Raw genomic sequence first — 19,218 nt, 5'->3', positions numbered from 1 at the left:
GCTAGTTTAAGCTTGATTGTATATAGTTATTTATATTATATTATAGTGGTGTATTTTATAATTGAGCCTAGTATACTTCTTTTCGAAGTTATACTAGCAGGTTAAGTTTTGAGACTGAGAATTGTTGCAAAGAGTTTTAAAAGAAAGAGAAAAATTTATTTGTGCAATTTTGGATATCTTGTTTCTAGAACTGTAACCTTAAAAGATCTTGGATTAGTTTGGGATCATTTTTTATGCTAAATATCTTCCGTTGGCATTTGTTTATTGATTAAACAGGTTAATTTAGATTGAGGTTTCATAGTGACGACCAAGTCCCTTGACCTCGGATTTGGGGGCGTTACAGGTTGGTATCAGAGCTGAGGTTATAGTAAACTAGAAACGAGAGTGTGTAGGAGTGTGTATAGCTATGTGAGGACGTTTGAGCTCATATCGAGTACCTGTTGGACTATTGGATATAGTACCTACGAGTAATTTAAGATAGGTGCATTCGTTTGAGATGATTGTGCTGAGCTGGATAGAACTCCGGGAAACTGCAAACGTCTATTGTGGAATCTTCCGAGGCTACTACGATTTGACGACGATGAACATTATAGATATCCTTGCAACATGAAGAAGTGTCTAGAATCGGATGGCGAGTCAACAGAAGATTTCAAACAGAAGATAAGTATTAAGACCTTGGCAATACCTTCTATTTCTATAAATTCTTTTGTCATCTCTCAAAAAGAAGTATCAGTTAAAGGATATATTCCCTAACACCCGTTTATTCATTTTGTGCCAGAATTTTGTTTTCTGGATTTCATTTCCTTCAGAAATATCATCTTTGAAATCTTTTTAGTTTTGTTCATTTGATTTTGGATTCCTTTGATATTCTTTTATTATGACTGAGATGAACAACCCTAACTATAGGGGACACAAGGTATACCTGTCTGTGTGATAGGAGTTTGATGGGACGCCATCACTTGTGTGTGTTGTGACTACAAGAAGGTTAACAACCTTTAGTAGTGTCCTAGTTTGAGCATGCAATACTAAGTTCATTTGATCATATTGATCTCTCAGTTATTCTTTTATTTCAACAATACTTTTTCTCAAATTCAGATTTTGGTCATGTTATGACATAAAATTCTTTTCTCTTTGAAATTCCATGATTTTATTATTTCAAATACTCGAAGGTATGCCAATCAAATTGAGATGAATTATTCAGGTCAATGGGAAGTAAGATTTTTGGATGAGATTACCAACATCAACAATGGGATTGCAATGTGATTAGAATATTAGTGGCGTACAACGAAGTCAGTCTGTTTCTTTATTTCTCTCTCTATTTAACTCTATCTCTCTTTCTTTTTCTTTCTCACTATTCTTCTCTCTCGCAATCAGTAAAAGTGATTCTATTGAGAAATTGGTCAAAAGATGTGGATGGAACAATGTTGCAGAGTGAAGCTCTCGTGGTAACTGTGTGGTATAAGGAATTTCAGTGTTATTTAAAATTTTGAGAAAAGTTACTTATGCAAGATTGGGAAGTTGGTTAGAAAACCCTTAGTGCTCTCTTCTGTTGATTCTGAGGACGGAATCCTTATAAGGGGGTAGATTGTAATATCCCATATTTTCAAATATTATTATTATTTGAAATTGTTTATGTGATTTTATGTGAATTTTGGTGAATTATCTGGTAATTGGAGTTGATATTTTGGATGTTTATATATGATATTCTTTGAGTATTCTAATTTTTATATATCCAGAATAAAATATAGATAATTGTGATATTTTTCTGGTAATTTTTGGATTGTTACATGATTTTATATTGATTTATAGATTTAATAATTATTTTCTGAATAATTACCAAAATTACTTTATAAAGCCGGGAATCGTTCAACCTCAACTTTTTTTTTGCATTTTTACAACCCGAAACTCTTTCGAAAACACCTTCCTAACCAAATCTGGATATTCTGAACATTTTCCGTGTTTTAACTTTTTCAATCCGGATTATGGTTTGACCCGTACGCATCCCGGCGTACAATTTTCGATACGACAATCGTTTTGATAAATCAACATAAACCGTATTATAGAAAGACGGGATATTATTACCTTATTTTCGTATAAAGTATTTTATAAGAAGCCGGTTTTGATAATTATTCAAATCTGATATTAAATTATATCGTTTTATAGTTACTTAGCGGCTAAGTAATCTATTTTCGGATCTGATATGATTCAATAGGATACTTGTTACGTGTTCAAACTACATTTATATGAATCGATCCGTAATTTAGGCGTGTGTTTATTTGTGTTATTCGTTTTATCTTGTTTTATGTGTATTGAATGTATTTTATACGTGTTCGGTTTTTCGGTTAATTTAAGTATCGTTTTGTTTTTCGAAAATAAACGGTCCGGGACCCCACCGGGACGTCAAAGCCCACAAAATTCATGTTTTTATTTTTATAAAATTATTTGTATTTCAATTACCCAGTATTTCTGCATTTTTGAATTATTCGCAAATTTTGGAGAATTTTGAGACGAATTTTATATTTTACTATTTTTAAAATTATTCCCCGTAATTATCATTTTGGGGCTTAATTATTTTAAGTATGGGAATAAAAACACCCTTAATTAATTTCGGGGATGTAATTTTTGTTTAATATAAATAGCAGCTTTTTAATTATTTTATTTATTGAAAATTTTCAGAAAATAAAAAGAAACCAAGAACACATATTTTATGTTCCCCAGATGTTTGAAATCAGATAAGAGGTTAACTCGGAATGGAATCGTTCTGTTTCGGCCTTGATCGAAGTTCGCTGGGTTCTGGCAGGCGTGCCGAATTCTGGCAATTGCCGGTGGTGTTCTTGAGGGGGGGTTGACCCGTTTTCCTACCCACAGACCCGGTTTCAACCCGATTGAAACCCGGATTTGATCCCTTGATACCCTAACCCCAACTTCCATTTGTGTTTCCAGATTTTTAATTTAAAAATATTTCAAAATCCTTTATTTTATTTTCGAAAACAATTTGCTAATTATTTTAAATTCTGAAAATTATTTTCTTAATTGTTTTAAATTCCAAAAATTATTTCTTTTATTATTTTCAAAAATCTATATTTGTTTTAATTATTTATAATTTATTTTAATTGATTATTTATGGATTTAATTAATTGATTAATTCATTTAATCAATTAATTTTATTTATAAATAGTTAAATAAAATAAAATTATTTATAATTAATTCAAATAATTCCTAAAAATTGCTTTTAAGCTTTTAAAAATTATATGTTGGTATTTTAAAATCAATTAATATTATTATTAATTGAGTTAATTCTATTTATTCTTATTTTATTCATAATAAATAAACCGTTCGTCCGTTTAATACGAAACGAACGCGTACAGACTCAGAAAAATATTCCGCTTTCATTAAAAATACTTTCAAGACCCAAATCCTTTTGTTTTGAAAGGTCGCTTGTTTTACAAGTCATTCTGAGTCGATTATTGATCGATAAATCATATTTTTGACCTGATTTCAGTTTTAAGCGTGTCGAGTCGAACCTTTTGACGAACCGAGTCATATGTGATATGAATTTTGTGATACATGAGTTATGTGATTATGTGTTTTGTGAATTACGTGTGTATATGGGTCAAGATTCTTGTGTTGTCTGTTGTAATTATGTGTGGGTTATCGTATGGGTAGACGATAGGATTTTTACGCGCAGTTCGCCGATTAATTATCGTTAGACGATTAAAGTTGTATCTTTTAATTATAGATGCGGATCATTTGAGTTGATCAGGACAAGACGTTGGATAAAGAGTGAGATGGAATGGTATTGAATATCTGACTTCTAGCAATCGCATGAGCAGCCTATCAGTAAAGTGTTGAAAAGAAAGACGAAGATATTTTGAGACAGAATGTCAGAATAGATGTGTCTTTGCGAGTGTGACTAACTACTAAATCCTAAAGGGAAGTATCTCTATCATCACTTATTATTCAAGTGATATATATTTTGAATCCTATCATGCAAGTATTACTTTTCCTATTCTCAGTTCTGAATAGATAAATATTTTACATATCGCTGAAAGAAATGATTTCGTTTATGCAAGTACTTATCTGCTATTCTATGTTCAGAATATTCAAGTGTTTTTACCTATCCAACTATCGGATTTATAAATATTTTGGATTTTGAGAAAGATAATATGGTTGCGAATATTCCTACCCAAGTAAATGGGAGAATAAAATTATTAAGGGTGTCGCGTATAATGACCCATTTCAATAAAATGTTTTTAAGATTGGATGGTTGCGTAAGAGGCCGTGGCAACGGTCCAGCGGAGATTTAGCTATTATACAGGATATAATACCTTTAGGCCAATATGTGCCTTGGGTGCCCCATTTGTTTAGTTGGATATGCTTTGGCATATCGGTGTTGCTCCGCGGCTGATCACCGACGGCAACACACCGTTGTTCGAGGATTCCAATCTAAATTATTATATTGCTTTTGATAATCTTATAAGGAATGATTTATCAACTGTTTTGGTTTTGAATAAAGGTGGAATACAGTTTTAATTCAGTTGCTGATTGATGTTGATATTTAAGTTGTTGTTAAATATCAAAGGTGGTATTAATGCAGATGATTGATATTGACTTTCCTATTTTAGCGCGGGTAGGTTGTGAGCATCAAAGTTCGTATTAATATCTAATTTTATATGACAGCAAAATAAGTATTAATTTTAAGAGTTCAATTTTGAATAAAGTTTCTGATTCAATCCATAATCATTGTTTCATGTTATTGTTGTTTACGATATTTCAGTAAACACTGTTTTACGAGTTTTATTCTCGTCAAGATTCAAAGTATTGCTGAAGCATTTCGCTCAAAAATATCAAAATGGTTTTGAATACAATTAAGGAACCAATTCTGGGGTTCCTTAACTAAAATTTTATGATTCAGCAATTATGATTTTAAATGTTCCGCTCTAATGCAGATATCAGTTTTATATCAAAAGACCCTATATATGTCATAATGATCTTGCTGAGCATTTCTTTCGCTCATACTTGCCTAATTTAACCTCCAGTGAGGATTAACTTGCGCTGTTTAGCCGCGTAATTCGAGGAAGCAAAAAAGAAGCTCTTGGAAGGTGGTTGGTCTAGGGTTTGCGGGCTAGTGTAAGTTTTATTGTATATAGTTGTTTATATTAAATTATATTATAGTGGTGTATTTTATAATTGGGCCTAGTATACTTTTTTTCGAAGTTATACTAGCGGGTTAAGTTTTGAGATTGAGAATTGTTGCAAAGAGTTTTAAAAGAAAGAGAAAAATTTATTTGTGGAATTTGGATATCTTGTTTCTAGAACTGTAACCTTAAAAGATCTTGGATTAGTTTAGGGTCATTTATACTAAATATCTTTCGCTGGCATTTGTTTATTGATTAAACATGTTAATTTGGATTGAGATTTCATAGTGACGACCAAATCCCTTGACCTCGAATTTGGGGGCATTACACTACCTGTCTTTGTGCAAGATTTCAGGTTGATCCAAGAGAACCTCACTTAATAGCTGTGAAAAGAATTTTTAAGTACCTTAAGGGTACAGCTGATCTGGGATTATGGTATCCTAGAGAATCAGATTTTAAGCTAATTGGTTACTCATATGCAGATTTTGCAGGATGCAAAATAGACAGGAAAAGCACTGTTGGAAGCTGCCAATTTCTTGGAGGCAGACTGGTTTCTTGGTTTAGTAAGAAACAGAAGTCAATTTCCACATCAACTGCAGAAGCAGAATATATTACTACAGGAAGCTGTTGTGGAAAGATTCTCTGGATGAAGAATCAGTTACTGGATTATGGGTTAGAATTTTCTAAAATCCTTATTTAATGTGATAATCAAAGTTCTATTGCTATGACAGGTAATCCAGTTCAACACTCAATGACAAAGCACATCAGCATTAGGTACCATTTTATAAGGGAACATGTGGATGAAGGTACAGTGGAATTACATTTTGTTCCAACAGATCAACAGCTAGCAGATATCTTCACAAAACCACTATGTGAAGCTACTTTTATAAGATTGGTAAATGAACTTGGAATGGTTTTAGGTTCTTTCTCTAAATCTGCTTAGTTTTTGTTCTCATGCATCAGACTTTATGATCAGTATTTACAGATTGTATTATCTCTATGTAATCTGTGCTTAATATTTGAAAATTCATTAAATGTTGATTGTTACCTGATGTGGATCTTTATACTCTGATAAGTGTTTTGAATGATCTGTGACTATTTAATCCAATGAGTATAACTGTGCTAGATGCTGACCTAGTAGTCTTTAACATACTAGAAATCCCATGTTTGAATTAGTTGTTCATGTGGAAACTCATTAACACAAGAAAATTCTGATATTGAGCTTAGTCAAGTTTACTTTGTGTATCTTATTACTAAGTCACAAAGTAGAATCTTGTTTCTTATCTGTTAGATTCTGATTTCAGTAAATCTTAAGGATGAACTACATGCTGATAAGCCTCACTTATCAAAAGAAAAGAAAAGAAAAGTCAGGTACTCCTTTGAGATCTAGAGTAAATATGTGGAAGGGAAGACCCAAGTACATTGCTGGTATTAAGTAATATGCATTAGAAAAGCAAATAAATTTTCTTGGTGACTTTTCACATTCTCTGATTACTGGAGAAATACTTTGACAATAGCATAAATTCTGATAAGCAGTCGTGACTCACTTACACTGAGAAGCCACTGTAAAAAAGGAATTTCAAAAGATGCATAAAATGAGCACAAATAGTTGAGGTTGACTCATGCATAAATTTTTTATATAGTAGACTTCATGATTGATGATAGATTTTAAGCACTTTTTTGAGTTATGCTTTATTTCTAAGATGTACTGAAGTTTATCAGACTTTAATCTTAATCTAATATTTTGCTAAATGCACACACTTTCACTCCATATGAATGATGAAAATTACTGTGGTGATTAAGTTGTTTTTGACAAACAGTTAAGTGTCATTTGCTTAAATTCCGAGGACAAGTTCTGATGGAAGTTCTGATGACTAAACTCTGAAGAAAACAAGTAAGTCTTTGTACGAAGAATTACAGAAACAAACATTCACTTTTTGAGTATAGAAGCCAAATTCTGATGACTGATAAAATCTGATATAAGTTAAGTTCTGATATTAAATCCTGATGGAATCTTCGATGCTTATGTGGCATTATTCTTTACTTGATTTATTTGTGGTAAAATCTGAAACAGTCATATTTAAATCAAAATATATTTGGGTAAAATAAAAATAGTCATAATCATTATGGGTTAGTGGTAAACGTGTTAGTCTTGAAAAACTGCATGTGCACAATAACTGTTAATTATTTCCCGTGCTCATTAACTCCTGCTTTAATTTTTTTACTGACTGTTATTATTACACATCGGTCTAGGGAGTCGAGGCATCATTATTTTTACTTATAATTGTTAAACAGTCCTCGCGTCCCTTGTTATTCTATTGGCTATTTAAACCGACTATTCATCCCAGCCAAACTATCTTCCATTTTCTCACAAACTCACTCTCTCTTTTAATTCTCATCATTTTTCTTTTTCATAAATAAATGGTTCATTTCAACTTGTTCATGAACTATGAAACTTTCAATATCGAGTTGAGTTGTGATGATTGGCAATAGGAGTGGCATGTCACCGCCACTCCTGAAGAACTCTGGAACTCCATTCCACAAGAGGTTCACACAGAACTCTTGTTCTTTTCGATGGACTACCATCTCCATCTTGATCGATTGGAAGAAGAAAGGACAGAAGCTCTCCGTCAGCAAGAACGGATCATCCGTCTTGCAGTGCTCTTCGTCAGCAGCAAAAGGAACTAATCGATGGATCTTCTTAGACTAGGACTAAGGCTGTTGATGTTAAGAATTTTAGAATAGGACTGTCTTGTAATTTTTGCATGTAATTGATAAATTTCATGAAATGTACTCATCTGATATATTAATGAAATTTCCTTTAATTGTAAGATTTAGTCTCTGTTTCTCAAATTATGTGACTGTGCATGTTTTAATTGTCATTTGCTAATATTTACTTCATCTATTTTTAACTTTATCATATGATGAATGTTTTGAATACAATTATGGTCAATAATAAATTTTGTTGATTTGAGGAGGAAACGATTGAAGCACAGGTTCCTGCATCAGAACCTGTGATAAATGAAGCTGAGAATGTTACTTCTCAGAAAGAAACAGCAGCTCAAAGTTCTGATACTTTGAAAAGGAAATCTGTAAATTCTGATGCTGCAACAGCAACTCCTTCTTTGGCAAGGAGATTGAAGAAAATGAAGGATAGGAGGTATTTGCTAAATCTTCATCACAAGATAATGAAGAACAAGATGAAGGGGATCAGGAATCTTTGATCTCAGAAGAACCAATCATTATTGAAGCTCTGATTTTTTCAGCTCAAGCCATAGACACTATTACTGATACAGTGGTTACCCCTCCTGACTCTCCAATAAAAGCTTCAGATGATGCTAAAGAACAAACTGACAACTCTGAGATATTCACAACGTGATTATACCTCAAGTTCTTTATCTGGAAGCTCCAACTATTGAAGCTCAGCCATCTACAGTCAAATGTCCAATCTTAGATGCTGAGATACCATCTACATCAAAGAGACCAGCTCTGGAGATAAATTCTGATGATCAGAATTTAGATGATGTTATTCTTGAATCTCCAGTTGCATCACACACTCTTGTACTGTCAGCAAATGATGAAACTTCCTCAAGTTCTGGAGACAGTATTTCTGTTGAAACTCCAGTTCCTATTTTGGGAAAGGAAGCTTTGGTGAAGAAATTTGTTAGACAGGATGCACCTGTACCTTGGGAAAAAACTCACAGGGGAGTTGAGTGGACCAAGAAGTGGAATGACTCAGATTTTATTCCATGCACCAAAATTCTGACAGAGCATGTATCAAAAGCTGATGAGTTATTATCAAATTCTGATTTCAAGACTCAACTCAAGGTTACAGCTATGAGTACAAGAAGTCTTCATGGTCTACATTATATTACTCATGCTAAAGTTGATACTCTCAGGGAACAAGCTGATAAGCTCGATCTATAGGTCAAGCTTGACAAGAATAGGTATGTCAGACCTACTCTTGAGAAAATTGAAGCCATTGAGAAGGTTCAAGAGGAGCAACATGCCCAAATTGCTGAGGTTCTGGTTAATCAAGCTTCTCAGAAAGCTCAATTGGATGAAATCCAATCTTCAGTTGAACTTCTTCTCTCTCTCTTACTTCCTGATGATGCCAAAAAGGGGGAGAAGATAGTTAAGTCCAAATGCTTACCTACTCAAGTACTGAAGAAGAAGGATGATAAAGGTGATGACCAGGGAAACTCTGAAAAGAGCAGAGGTCAAAGAAAAGTTCAAGGAAAATCTTCTATACAGAACAAGTCAAGTTTTGATGATGTGAATGCTCAAAGTCTGAAGTCAAGTGCTGATAAACAAAGTCCGATGTCAAGTTCTGATATTCTGATTCAGTCAGGATCAAAAGACTTTTGAAAGTTTATGCAAACTCTGAAGCTAAAAGGGAAGCAGACTACTGTTTATTAAAAAGATCCTAAAATCCAGACACTTGATGAGGAGATAGCAAGAAGATTATTTCTGAAACACAATCCAGGAATGGATTTAGAAGCTCTCAAGGAGGAAGAAGCTAGATTTGCAACTGAGAAGACAAATCTTAAGTCTAAAGCTTCTGATGCAAAGAAACCTCCAAGGCCTAAGGAAAAAGGCATTGTGATCAAGGAAAAGTCAAATTCTGAAATTTCAAAGTTCAAGACTAGATCACAGATTGAGAGTAATCCCAAAGACAAAGCGAAAGGAAAAGTTGTTGAACCAATCAAGTCACTGGAGATGAAAATATCTCAAGTTCTGATGAAACCAGTATGCAAAATGGTTCAAGTAACTGAAGATAATCTTATTGATGATGAAACTGTTCAAATTCTGAAAAGAAGAAAGATTATTGAAGAATCTAAAATAACCTCTGACATTGCTCAAGCTGTTCAGAATGAAGGACAGCAAGCTACAGAAGAAACAACAAATTTTGATCAAGTTGATTTGAATAAAATGACAATTTCTGATAAGAAGAAGCTATTATGGAAGAAAGCTACTCCAGTTGAACCAAAATCCAATCTCATGATTAATCAACTCGCTACATTTGGGTTGAGAGCCAAGCAACCTAGAGATAGAGCTGGATTAGGTTCTGACGAAGAGAAGATTCAAACAGGAGTAGAAGTTACTCTAAGAGATCCTTTCATGTTGACAAACAAACCATATGAACAAATAAAAAAAAGCACCTTGACAAGGTGTTGTCTGCTCAAGTTGTGATAGATGCTCATGATAAGGAGAATCTAAAAGAGAAATTGATCTTATTTCTCAATGATGGAAGGACTTATAGACTAGCTGATACTGATTGTACTAAAGAAGTCTGTCAGAGAACTTCAATATATTCACTATCTTCTGGAAGTAAAATCTGATGTTACAAGAAGATGGTCAGAATACATTTTGAAGGCTATAAAGATCTACTCAGAATCTCGGGTACAAAGACTTCTCATTATAGTCCAATGATTACTGAAGATGATGGAAGAGAAATTCCTATGCTGAAGAATTCTGCTAAGGTGGAAGTATTCTGAAAGGAAAATGCTTATGTTATAATGAAAACTCTTCACATTCTAAAGTTATCAGACTTTGTGATGGACTTGAAAGAACATCCATTCAAGCTCTCAGAACAGCCATTTATCAAATTGGTGATAGTAAAGAAGAAGAACTGATGCAGGTCAAAGCACAATTAGTTGAAGTTCTGAGGAAAGCTGAAGATAAGCTGGTGAAAGATTTTGTTAAGAATCATTATGGATTCAGATTGATCCAGTAATGTTGGTAAAGCTGGATGTTCTGTAAGTTGTAATTGATAGTCTTATTAAACTCTTATTGCATTTGAACTTAAGTGTTTTTGACATCATCAAATCTATTAACTTGTACATTCTTGCATAATTTACAAGTTGGGGAGATTGTTGGATATATTTGAGATGTCATGTCTAATATGTTTCATATTTAGTTTTCAGATCTTAACAAACAGGAAATATCAGTACTTACTGGAATTAGTACTTACTGGAAGTCATGACTTAATGTCATAACAGGACTTAAGGTCATATCAAAACTTAAGTACGAGAGGACTTACAGTTAAGGAAGGAAGTTGATTAACAGTAGAAGATTGAGACTAATACAGAAGAAGATATGCAAGGAAAGAGTTAGAGGACTAGAAGAATTATATAAGATATCTGATTGATATATTTTAGGAGAAAGAATTATATTCCATATCAATTAGAAGTTATCTTGTAACTGTGTACTATATAAACACAAACATGGGTTTATACTATATGTGTTATAATTATCGAGAAGATCATACATTGTAACTTAGCAACTCTCGTGATATTTGTTCATCACTGAGAGAGGAGAGTTCTATTGTAACAAAGTTTATTATATCGAATACATCTGTTTTCTGTTACTTGTGTTCTAAATTGATTCGATTGTATTCTACACTATATTCAACCCCCTTCTAAAGTGTTATGTGACCTAACACTTTTTATAACAGCTTCAGGTTTAGCAGGTTCTTACTTTTTGATTAAATGTCTTGTGCATTTAAATTGCTTCATGCATGGAGATTTAAGATTTTCTTAACCACATGGTCCATGTACCATGAAAGCATTCACAGCGGCATACCCCACCGGGTCAGTTTTTGGATTCAGAATCTCTGCAGAAACAAACTTGTCAACATTTGCTTGGGGTAAAATGGCTAATTGGTCACCTTACTCATACGTAACTTCCAAGTAGATCACCAAGTTGAAAAAGATTTCAGTCAACTAATAAAGTAATTAAAAACTTTCAACTTAGTTATAGCCGTTAGCAACGTTAAAAATCAAACGGTGTGTTGACATGGAAGTGCTTACATGGCAGTACTACCCGACCCATTCTTCCCCTTATAACTCTATTCTTCACTCCATTAACTCTATTCTTCACTCCATTCACTCTATTCTTGAGAAAAAATGAGTTCTTATTCTTAAAACTCTACTAGGTTTCATGGAAATCGAAGAATTACAAGTCCAAATGGGATGGGGATTGTCAACTGCTACTGTGGGATCGAAGCTGGTGTATGGGCAGCCTGGAAACCTGGAACCAAAAACCCGGGTCGGAGGTTCTATGGTTGTTCGAGATTTCGGGAGGCTAAAAGATGCAATTTTTTTCATGGAGAGATCAGGAGTATACAGATCGAGGTAGAGAAGTGATTGTTGAATTATTGGATGAACTGTCGTTGAAAAGGGATGAAGTGAAGTTGCTGAAAAACAAAGTTGAAGGTGTTGAGATAATGCAGAATTCTGATCATGAATGTTTGAGGAAACTGTAGAGAATGGAAGAGCAAATGCATAAAACAAGTGGAAAAATGAAGCTTGCATTTTGGTTTTCATGTGTAGCATGTATGTTAGGTGTTGTAACTTGGTTGTTCAAAAACTGAAATGAATATTGAAATGAAATGAATATTGATGGAGATGATGAATGTGTGTAATCTTGTTCTTGATTGATTTATATAAATTAATATGTAAAAGTTGCAAAATGAGTAGATTAATAACATTGGTACCATATATTGTGCCTTATAGTCAACCAAATTCAAATAACAAATTCAAGTGACAAATTACATAGTCCCGATGCCCTTGATAAAACAACCAAAAGATGTGGAAATTGTCCCCCACTAGATAATTAAATAGTTCCAAATGACAAAATACAGAATGATAAAGTAATTAAAGGTTTCTTGGGGCTTTGAAACCCTTGACAGCCATCCTGACTTGAAGTTTTGTCCTTGCTTTACTAGTCTCATGTGCAGCTGGTGGAGTCCCAAAAAGTGCATGTGTTGGCTCAGTATTTTCATTAAATATCTGCAAGTAAAACACATAATTAATTAAGCATACATACAACAATGTGATCATTAAACAAATAATTTGATACCAAAGTACTCACAGTGTTCAGTCTTTGGCTTCTCCTAGGTGTGGTTGGTGACTGACTTTGTACTTCTATTCTTTGGCTCCTTTTAGGTGTTGTAGGTGGGGGTGCATTCACTTCAATCTCATACATAAAAGCCTCCTCTATTAACTGTGCCTCACTTGTCTCTTTCTCTCTATCAGCCCTAACCATTTCTTTACATCAACCATTTTCTTAACATCACTATCTTTCCTGATTAATGCAAAACCTTCATCACGAGTCACAACATCTTTCGCAAAGTACAATCTATCATCATCACTAACTACAATCCTAACCATATCCCTAATGTCTTTCACACTAAGATCCCCAACCTCAATTTGTTTAAAAAGTTTAAATTTAGGACCAACGTATTCCCATTTTTTGCAAGTCATGAATTGCCCCCGTAATATACAACCAAGTCTTGTGGCCTGTCAACATTAACTCTACCAATTAATAAATACTATGTACACATGACATATATTTACATGGGTATATATCAAACATACACAAAAATCACAAAAAAATTGCAAAGATATATGGATATAAGATATATATATATATATATGCAAAATCACTATGTACACAGGACATATATATATGTACAAAGATAGAGAGAGGACATAAGAGATTTACAAGATTAAAAGAGAAGGAGATATGATCGGTATCAGTCGCCTGTGATTCACCTCCGACGTCGCCTCTATTCCCCGCTCTGTGTACTAAACCTAATTTCAGGATCAATTAAAAGTGATATGTCGGGTCGGGATGGGTATTAGACCCTACAACCGTGTATGCTGACATATGCTGACATGGAGCCTACTACACAGCTTATGTGGAGGCTTTTAACGTAGAACTGTTAAAAGTCAAATGATTTAAACGGTCGTGCAAGAAATTATAACTACAGTTATACGATCTAAAGTTTTTAATTACTTTATTAGTTGAATGAAAGTTTTTTCAACTTGGTGATCTAATTGCAAGTTACGTATGAGTACAGTGACCAATTAGCCATTTTACCCCATTTGCTTGTAAGTTCAACTTGGAAGCACTGTCCAGCCAAATAAGCATGTGCACATGCGGGAGACCGCACTTTTGAAACTCTACTACATACATAATTGTTAAACAAATAGAAAAGATAGGTAAGTACTTCCACATTTCTTATAACAAAGGTTATTCCAAATAAATTCATGTTAATTTGAGCAATACCACCAAGTCAAGTTCTAAAATAGTTCTTCTTTTTGAAATCATCAATCAGCTGGTCCCGCTTCAGTCTAAAGACATGTGCCATCACATCTGGTGAATTCTGTGGTAGGCAATGAGGGAGCAGTTTCATCATCTGTATGACTTCATCTCATAAGGGGTTTGTTGTCATGGTAACGAAAATGACAGGGTGCCAATATGGCAATAAACGACTAGGGCATCCTGAAAGTTTTCTTGTATGTATCTACGTGAACCAACAAATATAGCGGGGATATATAAAACCTTTACCCATGTTTGATGTATCAGAGGTACCCTCATTCAAACTCCTTTGAATGTTAGTATACAGCTCTGAACACAAAGTGGTTTGGTTCGTACGAAACCACCATAGATGGGCTTGCTCAATAGTGGAGAATGCGTCAATGACATATTGCTGGTAAAGTAAACCACCAAGACGTAGAGTAATTGCTGACTATAAATTATTATTAGTTACATTAGAATCTGAGTACAGTTTCAACAAAAATACCTGAAATACGTTTCTACTAAAGCAATGGGATTCTAGAATACCTTCATTGGTGCGAACTTGGAATTTGTAAGAATAACAGTCTTTCTGCGTTATATATTCTCTTTCTTTGGTAGATTTTCTATCAACCTTTCCATATGGAATATTCTTGTGAAAACCATCTGGACCGTGAGGAAACAATAAAAGGTACTGTAACGCCATAAGTTTTGGATGAATGTCACTAATTCTCTCCAAACCTTTAACATGAGAATCTATAACAATATCCTGAGAACCATCAGTATCATCCATATCCCCAACCATTATACCAGCTACCTCATCAGATGGCCCGACATGATTTTCATGACCACTTTCAGATCTACACACCTTTAGTCTAATTTCAAAATCTTGCACCCCATCTTTCTCAAATTTGTCGCGAGTTGTGCGGAATTCTTTGACTAACTCGTTTGTCTCATCTAGAATTTTTGATAATCCAGCAACTATATCAACATCAAGTGGATCCCCCATCAACATTAACCCATTTGAGACGATTACTAATTTCATTCTCCGTGTCATAGATATAACTGACAGAATTTGGGGTCTTCACCATGTTTGGGTATTACACAACCAAATAAATGGTGGTTTTGTCCATTTAGTCTATAGATGTAAGCCCCCCCCCCCCGGTTATTGATTGAATTATCAACCTTCCCATCAGTGGATGTGAATGCAAAGATACAATTATACAAACGCATACCATCGCTAAATCTATGAGAGTATGCTTTATCATTACGTAGCTGCCAAATGAAAGAAGGAGTTTGTTTCTCTTTGGGTAGTTTGATTTGACCTTTTGCACCACACAGGGAAAAATAGATATTCCACGGGTAACACTTTTGTTTACACATTCTTCCTTCCACATCCATGCTTCACATTTGCTACAACGGACATTGAGAGGGCCTAGTGTAGCGTACTCCGTTATAGCTGCATAAAAAAGGTCCATAAAATTTTATATTAAATATAAATATTTAAGGAAGGGTATTTGATTAGGCTTTGTAGAATGGGCTCATCTTACATCCAGTAGGAAGTTTCATTTCCTCATAGGAGGTATAATTGACATCTTCCTCCAATTCTGCAACCATTTCAATTTGAAAACATAAGCTCGTGAATCATATGAAGTTCTTGAATAAATTCTGAAAAGTTAAATCAATTTAGATACCTTCCTCCGATTCGCCATCAGACCGATCACTATACATTCCTGCAACATATGAGAACTCTGAAACAAATTCAATGTAGAGGTTACTTATTAGCAGCATTTTTATTATGTAGAAAACTTAATTTAAGTTATTACATATAACTTTAATACCATTTTCATTGTTGAGGTCATAGCTTTCGTCATGACCCTCTATCTCATTAAAATCTAATTTACGTGGTGGGCAGTTAAGTGGATCTATACTCTATTCATAGGATTCAAAATTGAACTGTTCCACATCATCTGTGCATTAAACAATTAACTACAATTAATGCTCAAATTTTAGATGTTAAAAAGAAAGAGAAATGACCTCTTACAAATATTACCTAGGTCGAAGAACACATCACTGTTATCACTGTCCGTGTCAGACATTTCATCAAAATCTGCACAACCGGGAATATGATTTTTTAATTTGCATCAACTCTACTTTAATATGCAATTATTAAATGTATTTTACCTATCTCATTTGATTCTAACCGAATAGGCCTCTTCCCTTTGTAACCAAATATTAACTGACTACTTTGAGGATGAACACTCCGTTCTTTGGTGGTACGTTTATCATCTGTATTAAGGGATATTTTAATTCTCTGTATACTTGTTGTGTATGCAAAAGGCAGTGATCTACTCGTGCTAAAACTTGGTATGGTTGTTGGGTGCATTGGGACGTTCTTCACGCCTATTAGTAATGTGCCATTTCAATTAGAAACTACAAATGTTAAAATATTTTATTGAATATATGGTGCTTAGATGGAGAGATTAATTACCATGATTTCCTTTAGTAATTGTACGCAGAGGTTTGAAAATTTTCCTATTTCTATAGGTCACATTCAGTTTTGTATAACTGTCATCCGTCCTCTTTTCATTTCTCATGTCACAATTTTTCCACCTAGAAACAATTACCTCATATCAATCGGTTTAACGTACATGTCATATAAATTGGGTAACAATTTTCTATAAAGCAACTTACTAAATGTGGAAGTTGGTAAAAAAAGGTTGCGCAATATGTGTCTTCTGTGGAGGAACATTCTCCTTGGCTACCATATGTGATTTACCTGCAATATGACAACAAATTTGAAATGTTTGAAAGACATATGACGTGTAATAATACAACATGAGTTGGTTCAACAACGTGAACACTTACGTTTAATACATTCAGCATGCTTCTGTACAAAGTGTGATTTCCCGAGAACAACTGTGTCCTTCACAATTTCAGACTTTTCGGACTTTCTTGCACCTACTGAAGATAAAGGCGACAATGGGGTAAGTGTAAAAGTTGGTAAAACAAGTTGCGCATTCCGTTTTCTCTATGGAGGCACATTCACCTTTCAAACAACCCGAGATTTACCTGCAATATGACCACAAAGTTTAATATATTTGAACGACATTTGACGTGTAATAAGAATACAAAATGAATTTGTTCAATAATGTGAAGTTTTAAACTTAATACATTCAGCATGCTTGCGTAAAAAGTGTGGTGATAAGAAGACAGTTGTGTCCTTCTGAATATCAGACTTTTCAGACAATGTGGTATTATGTAAAAATCTCAAATTTGTTGATAAAGGCCGTAATGGGGTAACAGTCTCTGCATTGTTTACCTGGTCTCTAACTGTCAATGAATCGAGTTTATAATAATGGTATTATAAGGGAAAACTTTCTTGTATCATCTAAATTATAAAAGAAAATTACCATTTGGTGTAAGGGGAATATGGTTTTGAGACTGATAGTTTCAAAAACAGTTTCCCTGGGTTGGGGAAAGAGAAAAATCGGGATTTTATTTTCGTGCTTTCTTGGACACTTCATTGGCCGATTGAGAGGTTGCATTGGTCGTAAAACCACTTTAAACAAATAATTTAGTAAGAAGCAAGTAGCTATAGTTCAGTATCATATACTAAGATTAACCTTGAAATCCGCAATGTACACATTAAAGGTATGAAAGTAAGAAGCAAAAACTAACCTACTCCTTGCACAATATTCTCGGGTTTAAGTCTCTTATTACGAAATTGTTCCATTCTTTCAAGCAAAAGGACATCAAATCAAGTTACAATGACATACAAATAAGACACATAATCAATTCATGGTATTGATTATTTGAAGCAAAAGCTCACTAAATCTGGTTACAAACAAATAAAAAAAGACAAATTAAAAGACTAAGAAGGTATATTTAAAAGACTAAAAAGACAAATAAAATCAAAACTTTTCAAATTGATTACAGGGCATACAGACACATTTATGATGTTCTGGGCAATCAATAATAGAGGAGGTATATTTATTATGCAACCTAACATTAAATAACTTGTATGTTCAATCATTAAGACATTAAACACAATTCGATTTATTACATGAAACAGTTGCAATAAACAATACCGGCAAATCTGAGAATTAAATTAAAACAGCAAAATTAAAGGGGGGGACCTCATACCTGAGAAAATCGCCGGAAAACCTTAAAATCTGAAGAGGAAGGGTTCGAAAGGTGGGTAAAAACTAAAAGTAAGTATTGAAGTATTGATATTGATTTTGAATTCAAATTTGAACTTTAGATTACACTAAAGATACAGAGATGTAAAAACACTATTAAAGTTTTCAATCACCGAAAGAAACAGTACATGAATCGGGTAGTTGTTTCAACCAACAAAAAACAACCGGGAGTGGAGAGAAAAGAGGAGAATTGAAGTGTGGTAAACGGGAGCACAAGTATTGTATTTGGTAAAGGGCATTGTATAATTTTGAAGGAAATATAGATTAATAAGGAGAAGTAAGGAGATAAGAGTATGTTAGATTTGTTATTACGGAAGTGGTAGGAGGGTATTAAAGTCGGGTAAAATGAGATGGTTTTTAGATTGATATCCTACCGATTAAAGAAAATACCAACAGTTAAAGATGAAAAAATTGAGGAAGACAACAGAGGTAAGTCTCCATCTGAAAAAATTATGTTTTAACATATTGTCTGGCTTATTTTTATGTATTATATGTATAATATACATATCTGTATAAAAAATGGGATAATAACTAAAATTGGCTACGTCCAATAAACACGGGACCCATGCCATAATTACATACACGTCAGTAAAAATAATTACGCACATAAATGGAGCAATCTATAGAGAGGTCAATGCAAGTCAAAGCAACACCCCCGGTAGAAAGAGCAATCCCATATCCACACTTCTCCTTATAACCTACTCCTTTTCTGTCACATGTCCCATTGAATTCCATACATTACATTTTGACACATTTTTTAATGTTCACTAAAAATATAACTTTACAATATTTTT

The 19,218-nt window shown here is 33.8% G+C and overlaps 1 protein-coding gene across 4 annotated transcripts; it reads right to left on the bottom strand.

Moving 5' to 3' along the window:
• Positions 1 to 12,703: 12,703 nt before the first annotated feature.
• LOC141716932 (uncharacterized) lies at positions 12,704 to 18,781 on the bottom strand. 4 transcript variants are annotated; one of them, XM_074519082.1, is made up of 10 exons: positions 18,369 to 18,781; positions 17,091 to 17,294; positions 16,917 to 17,001; positions 16,276 to 16,332; positions 16,064 to 16,192; positions 15,917 to 15,973; positions 15,773 to 15,829; positions 14,772 to 15,681; positions 13,014 to 13,441; positions 12,704 to 12,931 (listed from the first exon to the last, which is right to left on the bottom strand). In XM_074519082.1, the coding sequence occupies exons 8-9, from the start codon at positions 15,277 to 15,279 to the stop codon at positions 13,371 to 13,373; spliced, it is 579 nt and encodes a 192-aa protein (XP_074375183.1). In that variant the 5' UTR covers positions 15,280 to 15,681; positions 15,773 to 15,829; positions 15,917 to 15,973; positions 16,064 to 16,192; positions 16,276 to 16,332; positions 16,917 to 17,001; positions 17,091 to 17,294; positions 18,369 to 18,781; the 3' UTR covers positions 12,704 to 12,931; positions 13,014 to 13,370. The 4 variants fall into 4 exon arrangements, with proteins under 4 accessions (XP_074375183.1, XP_074375185.1, XP_074375186.1 ...); XM_074519083.1 differs by lacking the exons at positions 12,704 to 12,931; positions 13,014 to 13,441 and adding an exon at positions 14,371 to 14,676; XM_074519084.1 differs by lacking the exons at positions 16,064 to 16,192; positions 16,276 to 16,332 and having other exon boundaries at positions 18,369 to 18,778.
• Between the last annotated feature and the right edge of the window lie 437 nt (positions 18,782 to 19,218).

The sequence above is a fragment of the Apium graveolens genome, chromosome 4 (genome assembly GCF_009905375.1).
Source record: "Apium graveolens cultivar Ventura chromosome 4, ASM990537v1, whole genome shotgun sequence".
Lineage (NCBI taxonomy): Eukaryota > Viridiplantae > Streptophyta > Magnoliopsida > Apiales > Apiaceae > Apium > Apium graveolens.
Note: the sequence above shows the minus strand (reverse complement) of the source record. Positions and strands in the feature narration are given on the sequence as shown.

Coding starts and splice junctions, on each gene's coding strand:
- LOC141716932 (XM_074519082.1), bottom strand. CDS start 15,279: ATGACACGGAGAATGAAATTAGTAATCGTCTCAAATGGGTTAATGTTG. Junction 13,442..14,771: donor CCAAGTTCGCACCAATGAAG/GTATTCTAGAAT, acceptor TAATGTTGACAG/GCCACAAGACTTGGTTGTAT.